Raw genomic sequence first — 8,663 nt, forward strand, 5'->3', positions numbered from 1 at the left:
TTCTCATGTTTTAAAAATAAAACAATTAACTAACTTTGCTTAACCCCCGAAAATCCTACTTATCAATAAAAGTCACCCAAGCAATCCCTCTGATTATTAATGTTCTCATGAACCCAACGGCTAATCAATCACTACTCATGATCTTCACAAAAATCTCGCAGTTAAAACGAAAATGACATTCATTGAAAACCTGCAACGATATAAGCAATTTTCAGGATTTCTAAAATTGTCAGAATTTCAGTGAGTACAACAGCAACTTCATCTACAGTATAGCCATTTTCCGTGATTTCTAAAATGGACCAATTGCTCACAAATTTTTCGTGAACGGACCAAATTATCAAAATTGCACGGAATACAACAGATTGATCAATAATAAAAAAATTGTTTGACAAATTTTTACTCGGAGAGCCTCAAATGAATGATTTAATTAATTTTTTATATTTAGTTTTTTTAAATCATTTTTACTTAACATCTCATAAAAATATAAAATAATTATTAAAAATTTAAAATTTAAATTTGTTTATTATATTTTTTCATTATTTTTATTTAAGATAAAAAATATCGCAATTATAAATATCAATTATATAATGAAAAGTAATATATACTTTTTTTAATTGAAGTAGTTGTTTAAAATTTAAACAGTCAAATTTGATTTCCAATACCGAAGAATATTTGATCACTGATGAGGTCATCCATCTACAGAATAAGGTCGGAGACGATGAATCTGGGCCACGTCAGCTCAATATTCACCGTATTCGCCTCCGTTGTCAACACGTAAATCTTATTTGGTCGAGCTTTCTTGATTTTCAGATTCTGAAAAATATTCGCGAAATCTGTAATTGACATAAAAATACCCATAAAAAATAATGATTGAAGACTAGAAAACAAGCAAGACACATGGACAGTGACATTAACCCGAAATTAGAAAAAAATTGATGAACCTTCACACTCATATTTAGTTGTTTATAATTTGATTTTTTGGAGATTCCTGAGATGGAATTTGGTTGAAAAAATTGAGGTTAAATTTTAATTTGTATTATTTAAAATGGTTTTTTAATTGTATATTTGGATTCAGCACCCTGGAAAACAGCTGGAACGCTCTGATTGTGCAGAAACTAACTATCAAACTTGAAATTCCAATAAATTACTTTGACAGAAAAACCCACCAAAAAACCTTTAAAAAACCCATTATAGACAACTGCATATTTATGTAACAAAAATGCACCATTTTGACCAGCAAACTCTATCCACACTAAAATATCCACAATTTTCGCTCCATTTTTATCACGTCTATCACAGACCTGCTGTCGTGATCCGTGTGGAGGGACGTTTGAGTGTGTTCAGTCAAAATCCATCAGCAATATGAGAAAAACGTGCTATTCATTGCATGGGTTTTTATTATTTTTTATTGTAGATTTTGTAAATTTGATAGAGACAAATAAATTAAATATTATTTGATTTTCCATGTACTCATCAAATTTTCCAAGTATTCCAAAATCTGCAGTCAAATTACACTCAGTTTACACAAAAACATATATGTTTTCCGAGTATTCCAAAATCTGCAGTCAAATTACACTCGGTTTAAACAAAAACATATATACTGTATTTGTATTTCTTTATAGCATAAGGAATCCTAGGCTACTGTTACCAACCTAGATTAATTCTGTTCTCTGCAGTCGTCCTGACCGTCCTGATCCTGGAAATTCATGGTAGGTGGATACACATCAAATTGCAAGGCCAAGTTTGTTGAGGGACGTAATAATTTCCTTATGATGAAGTGGGAGTTAATTGTTACATATCCATGAATGTGTACTATGAGATAGAAAAATGAGCTTTTACATAATGTCATCCCATTTGTCTCTTTATTGTATTTTTTTTTGTTAATAATAAGAGAAATTGATGATTATATTGGTGTTGAACTTTCATATAATGTCACCCTAGTTGTTTCCTTAATGGTTTTGGTTGTTTCTTTTTCTTTTCTTTTTTTTGGTTGTTTCTTTTTTATTAGAGAAATTAATAATTATATTAGTGTTGAACTTTTATATATTGTCACTTCATTTGTCTTTTTAATGGTTTTGGGTGTTTGTTTTTTTATTAGAGAAATTGATAATTAGATTAGTGTTGTGCTAGTGTGACACAGATTGATTTTCCAAATTTAAAACATTTTTCAAATGTTTTTGGTGGTAAATATTTATTTAGTTCTTGTTGTTTTAGTGTATATACAAAATTTTAAAATCAAGAGTTCATATTGGGATTATTCTGGTTTGCACCAATATTTATGTTTGAATTTTTAGTTATCATTTAATTTCTCTGATTCGAGGACAATGCAATGACAGGGAATAGGCGTCTGTTCAACATGTCTGCGCAATTTCTCCAGTCAATGGAGGTGGGCATGCTTGGCAGCTTCTGCACAATTTTTTGGAGGAGTGAGGCCCGGGGTCACTACTCGGTCAAACTCTCCAGTGGACCAGCTAGAGGCTTGATAGCTTTGCTTGTAGGCAACGCAGATTGAGATGGTTTACTGAGAAACTTTTGCGTTGTTCTGGGTGAGAATCAGTTGGGTCGACTCCAGGATTGAGTAGTGTAGACTGTTTGGGAGACAGCTCCAAGCTCTGCGCAATTCTGGGCAGCAGTACATGATCACTGAGGGTTGAGACTGGGCAGTGCAGCTCAGCGAAGGTCCGGCTATTGGAGGGTGCTCCGGTCCATAGAGTTTCAACAAAATGACTAAGTGTGTGAACATGTGAACTTGTGCATACATGACCTTGCAAACACACATTCAACATGACTTGACAACAAGACACCTCGAACCATCAAGACAGCATACACTCAGTGTGACTAACCGACGGGTACGAGCGACAAGCACGGCAATTAAGATACATCGTTGAACGAACACGGCAACACTTGTGCGACATTGCATACGTGTGTGAGCACGACGTATGCTTACATAGTGAATACAACTTATACACACGAAGACAGTCATGAACATAGCTAGAACACGACTACAAGCATGACATTATGACCAACATGCTAAAAGATGTCCGGTGAATGGTAAAGCGAGGAGGGTGCGAAGACTTAACATGAGCTCATGGGATGACTCCGAGTGCTTGCAAACATCAAGGAAAAACCCAAAGAAAGCTCTGAAACTGGATGCAAGCCAAAATTTTAGAAGTTGTCACTACTGCTACAACAATGTATTAACCAAATTTATAATTGATTATATATATCACATAAAAAAATTATAAAATTATAAAAGATGTAAAGAGAAAAATGCAAATTCATATATATGTAATTATATATTAATAAAAATAATACTATATATAAATATGTAAAATTTATATATATATCAGAAGAAGAGCACGCCTCCCGGTGCCATCTCCTGAGCTCTGCAGTTGAAAAAAGTGGTGAGGTCCTTTTCGGATTGCTTTGAATAAGCTTCTGCCACATCCTGCCTGCCTCCATTAATCCACACTCTTCCCTTATTATATAAGGGCGAATCCTTCATCACAACAGCCTGAGGCACCTGCAATAATGATAATATTACTTGGTTCAAAATTCTGAGCTATGAAAATAATGTAATCAGATAATTTAATTCGGTGTGATAATAATCTGTCAGATCTCACCTCTGAAAGCCAATGAAGCGCCATGACAGAGAAGCAGACATGAATGGTCGATCTCGGAAACAGAACGTTGTAAAAGGATCCAGGTACACCCGCAACAAAATATGGAGAATGCCCAGGTCGGTCCAACAGATTGAAGAGGCCATTGAAGTCATTGGAAGGCAGATCAGAGAAATAAGCCTGGAACTCTAGCATTGAACTCCTGGCATTAGAATGATGGTCATTCTCACAAAGATTTGTGAGTGTTTTGACAACAAAATCGACCTCTGCTACGGTGTTTGTACCAGTTGCACATCCCAGATCTGTGATTCTGAGAGGGAGTAGTCTAACTAGGAATTAAAATATCTAGAATCCGGGCGAGCGTCTTCAAAATTCAAATGACTATCGCATTAATGCAGGTCTTGGGTCACGTCAGTATTTTCCAGTGGAGGCTGGAGTCCTTTCCAGGCCGGAGGGCTATCCCAGAAGCAATTAATGTGGAACGGTGGCGGGGGGTGGTGGAGGGTGGAGGAATTGCCAATGGCCAGAGCCGGACATTTTTCCGGGCGGCGACGAAACCGAGCAATTCCTCCGCCTAGTTAGACTACTCCAAGAAAGACCATGTTTCTTTGTGTACAATGTACACATCCAAACACACATTGCACGTGTTTTATTTGGGCATGTGTTTTCGTGCAGTGATCAAATTTGAAGGGCAGGTCTTAATTTCATTTAGAAGGGCACACATCTAGGTTGCACTTCTATAATGAAAAGCGTAAAAAAAAAAAAGCAATTCAATTGACAATAGTAAATTATTTTCAAATTTCTTTTTATTTTTTCACAAACAAAAAGATACCACTACGTCAAAGGCTGCATTAGTAAATGAATTACTCTTACACATGTGATTGACAAATGTAACCACATAAGATCATATTGCGCAGGCCTTGAACTCAGCCACAATTGAACCAACTATAGGGACAAAATCATAGTTGGGAAACTGCATATGAGTACAAAAAATAAATATATAGGCATAATTATATCTTAATGAAATTGAAATAAAATTAAAAATACGAAGAAACAAAAATACTTATATTAAAAGTATATGGAAGGTCTCATTTATAAAATTAAAAATAAATTCTAGCTTATAGAGGAAGTATCAGTGTAATTCTAGCTTATAAACTTCAAATTTGACCAACTCACTATTCTATTGTCTATTAAAACTCTTTTGGAAAGCTGAGACTTCCAATATTTGCACATCTCAAATTATTGGAACTACAGTCCCTATACTTGGCTGCAAAATTGATACTCCTCATTAGTCTCCCTTCTCCATGTAGCAAAAGGAGACTTGTCTACGTAGCAAGAAGAGGATCATTATACGCTAGGAAGAGGAGGCCTTAACCAGCCCTAGACACAGTCAAAGAGGAGTCTATATAAGCTGCCCTAGCCGCAGTCCTCAAGGTTGATGTAATCCGCATTTAAGGGTGACACTTACACACTATCAAAGGAGCCCTAACGAAGCCTACTAATCTATTGTTTGATGATGCTCTAATCCGCAGTTATGATGAAGCCCTATTCGCAACGAAGGAGAGTTAATCAATAGTGAACCCATACAATGTAATAAGGACCCTAAGTATGCAGTTTAGAAGGGCTTCTATTTGTTGTCATCTAGCCGCAGCAAAGTAGCCATCATACAGAATGAAACTGGAATAAGTTAAGGGACGGTTTGAGCCTCCCTCTTGCAACTGTGTGAGGATGGTTCCTTCTTGTAAGGATGCCGAGTTAAAAGAAGCAGTGGATCAACCTGTTGGGATATCATTGGAAGATCAAGAGTAATGTTTATGCTGCTATAGGAAAACTATGTGTTAGGCTATAAGCCATAACACCACACTCAAATATTTCTTATGGGTATTTGAGGGTTCAGATAATGAGCTTAATCTAACAAGGTGTTGTGTATAATGATGTTGAGATCTAAGGCTAATTTTGATGACTATATGATGTTGCCTAGAGAAAATGGACTAATTGCGAGATGCAGGGTAATAAAAACCACTGGTATTTCACATCTCATGTTTGTGGATGACTTGTTGTTTTCTAGAAAAACAAGTTAAGCAAACTACAAGCATTCTGTAACATACTTTCCAGATTTGGGGTGGCATCTAGAATTATTATGAACAAAGATAAATCTGTTCTCTGATTACTAGTATCTTGCCTCCAAGTCACTAGCACATTTACTAACACTGATACAAGTAATTCATTCAGGAATTGGGAATATGAAAACATACTAGGAATTGGGAATCCACAAACAAATAAAATCTAGTACGTTAGGAAGCCTGTGGAATGCGCTCCTCTCCAAGCATAAATTGTGCTTAAACCTTGCTTGATAGGTGTTTGCCGAATCATGAATCTATGCTCCTCTCCAGCTTAAATCGTTGTCAAACCTTGCTTTGGGCAGCCTTCAGGCACAACCCAATAAAATTACAAACCCAATACATGACCCATATTGACATCTAGTGGCTCTCAATTAAAACTACCAAATGAAATGGTATCAAAGGGTAATTGTGAAATAATAATTAATAAGAACTTGGATCATATGCACAATTAGAAAAAACAACTCAAAAAGAAACTGTTGTTTTTTAAATGAAAGAATGAAAGCAACTTAGAAACTGCGAAATGTAATGGTATGAAAAGGTAATTTTGACATAATAAGTAATAAGAACTTGCATCATATGCACAATTAGAAAAAGCAATCCAAAAAGAAATTGTTGTTTTTGAAATGGGAGTTTCTCAAATGGAATTTAAGTTTTAACATGAAAAGAAATTCACAAATTCAACATTCTTGAAATTTTAATTTCAGAAAAATTGAAATTTAAAAAAAATGTTGAAAATTTAACAACCCTTCTTAAAAAATTTTAAGATATTATTCCAATTTTTTTTTTTAAATGACAAAAATCATATTTTTCTTTTGATGCGTAAAAATTTCTCTTTACTTCTCCGACGTACGTGCCAGAGGCCCTTTGACACTGACGTGTTCAATTTTGAACGCGGTAATTTCGTGACCCTATCTTTAGACTTTATGCGTGACCCTATCTTTAGAATTTATGCATTTAATAACAATTGCGTAGTGTAAAAATCGAACTCACCTTCAAACTTCCTTCCACGATCCTTTTTCTGTTTATGTGGGCTGACGCAACAAAACACGTGGTCAGGTCGCCGCCTTTCCCAACAACCGCCCTCTTAGATTTTCCATTCACTTTCCAATAAATACACCCGACTTCCCCGGTCCTCTTATCATTAACTTCACCATCAAGGCGAGCCATAAATCCCATGCCATAAATCCCATGCTATCGGGCTTACCGCGAAGGCAGCTTCTTAGTCGGTTCGAGCATTAAAGAAACAACAGCAATCATCCGCCATGGGTTTCAACGACGATAATGCAGATTACAATTCGAGGATAATGGCCATTGGCATCAAAATCATGGTGGCAGCGGTCGTACTTGTCTTCACTGCAGTTCTCGTCGTTCTGGGTCTGTATATTTATGCGCGCTACTACTGGGGGCGCAGGAGCTCTTTCCGACGCCATCGTCTAGCCTTTGTCAGCCAGCAGGATCCCCCCACGCTCCAGAATGTCGGCCTTGCCAAATCGGCGATAGAAGCGCTTCCCGTCTTCGTCTATCAGTCGGAGAATCACAAAGAGGGGCTCGAGTGCGCTGTCTGTTTGTGCGAATTTGAAGAGAACGAGAAGGCCAGACTGCTCCCCAAATGCCATCACAGCTTCCACATCGAATGCATCGACATGTGGTTCCACTCGCACTCGACTTGCCCACTGTGTCGAACCAGCGCCCATCCCGACACGCCCGCCGATTCCGTCGTGGTCCTAATATCCGACGTGGCGGCCGCCTCAGGGACACCCTCCGACCAGCAGGTGCGACTCCCCAGCGTTTCAGAGGGCAACGCATCGACCTCCATGGAACGCGACAGCGACATCGACCTTTGCCCTTCGTGCAGGCACGACGAGGTTCTCCCGTCTCCGACTTATCCCACCAGCATGCTTTTCTGGCAGAGGGTTTCTTCCATGTCAAACTCCGACCAAGCGACGACATCGACTTCTGGTAAAACCACCATCACCATCGACATACCGCGAAGAGTCGGCGGTTTTTCTTCTCCCAGGCAATTCTCGAGCGATGGTCAGCAGGAGTTTTCGCCGTGTGGGCAATCGCTCAAATCCCCTGGCATGCGTCTTCGTTCACTGAAGAAACTACTAAACGCAGACAAGAAGGCCGTTCCACCTAGTCCGGATGCTGGTAGAAATATTCACCTTGAACCAGAGGTCCCATCATCATAGTTGAAAGCTAGGGTTTATTGATTTCTACTGCAACGACCATGAGAGTTCGGAGGGATTGGATAACTTGGGTCACTTGTCGTTTCTGACGATTCACAGATTAGATCCCTCTCCTAGGAATAAGAATCACCAGCTTCTCCTAGGCAGAAGAATCTAACAACAGTTAAAAGGGCCTTGAGGCTTTCAGCTTGGAGAGTCAAACGCTGCATACAGTGCGGGGTTCATTGTTGCCCTTTATTCTTTTTCATTTCTTGCTTACAAATTGTTGTATATGTAAATTAATAATCAGCACTACTACTTCTGTGGTTTGTATTTTTTTCAGAGAAGGCAAGGCTCACCAGCAATGCTAAAGAATGGCGAATCTGACTTCTGAAAAATATATATCTATGTTTTCAAATTTTTCACTGGAATATAATAAAATATTTTTTATTATTATATATAAATTCTTTTATTATATATAAATTCAATATTTTGAAAAACTATTAATATAACTCAAATTTATAATTCTAATAAATTTTTACAAAATTTTAAACAAATTCTATAAAATAATATGCCCAAAAAATAAAAATATATAACAAGTAAACCATGCACAAACAAATTGTATACATCACCTAAAGAATTGTGTATACCATTCTAGGAGACAAACTTTATTAGCTTTCTATAATTGTTATCGAGATTCCCTCTTTTGGTGATCTTTCTCACTTTGTATAATTGTTAACCTTGTAATTTTT

The 8,663-nt window shown here is 37.2% G+C and overlaps 1 protein-coding gene and 1 pseudogene across 2 annotated transcripts; one reads left to right on the forward strand and one right to left on the reverse strand.

Moving 5' to 3' along the window:
* Positions 1-3,346: 3,346 nt before the first annotated feature.
* LOC149175062 (gibberellic acid methyltransferase 2 pseudogene) lies at positions 3,347-3,888 on the reverse strand (annotated as a pseudogene). The gene is made up of 2 exons (XR_016258315.1): positions 3,624-3,888; positions 3,347-3,523 (listed from the first exon to the last, which is right to left on the reverse strand). The product of XR_016258315.1 is annotated as a gibberellic acid methyltransferase 2 pseudogene (transcript).
* Positions 3,889-6,907: 3,019 nt separating this feature from the next.
* On the forward strand, positions 6,908-8,250 carry LOC149175063 (RING-H2 finger protein ATL2-like). The gene has a single exon (XM_089422748.1). The coding sequence runs from the start codon at positions 7,006-7,008 to the stop codon at positions 7,933-7,935; it is 930 nt and encodes a 309-aa protein (XP_089278874.1). The 5' UTR covers positions 6,908-7,005; the 3' UTR covers positions 7,936-8,250.
* The last annotated feature ends 413 nt before the right edge of the window (positions 8,251-8,663 follow it).

Source organism: Pinus tabuliformis, chromosome 4_1 (assembly GCF_031772625.1).
Source record: "Pinus tabuliformis cultivar Carrire ecotype Pingquan chromosome 4_1, CPIR1, whole genome shotgun sequence".
Lineage (NCBI taxonomy): Eukaryota > Viridiplantae > Streptophyta > Pinopsida > Pinales > Pinaceae > Pinus > Pinus tabuliformis.

Coding starts and splice junctions, on each gene's coding strand:
- LOC149175063 (XM_089422748.1), top strand. CDS start 7,006: ATGGGTTTCAACGACGATAATGCAGATTACAATTCGAGGATAATGGCC.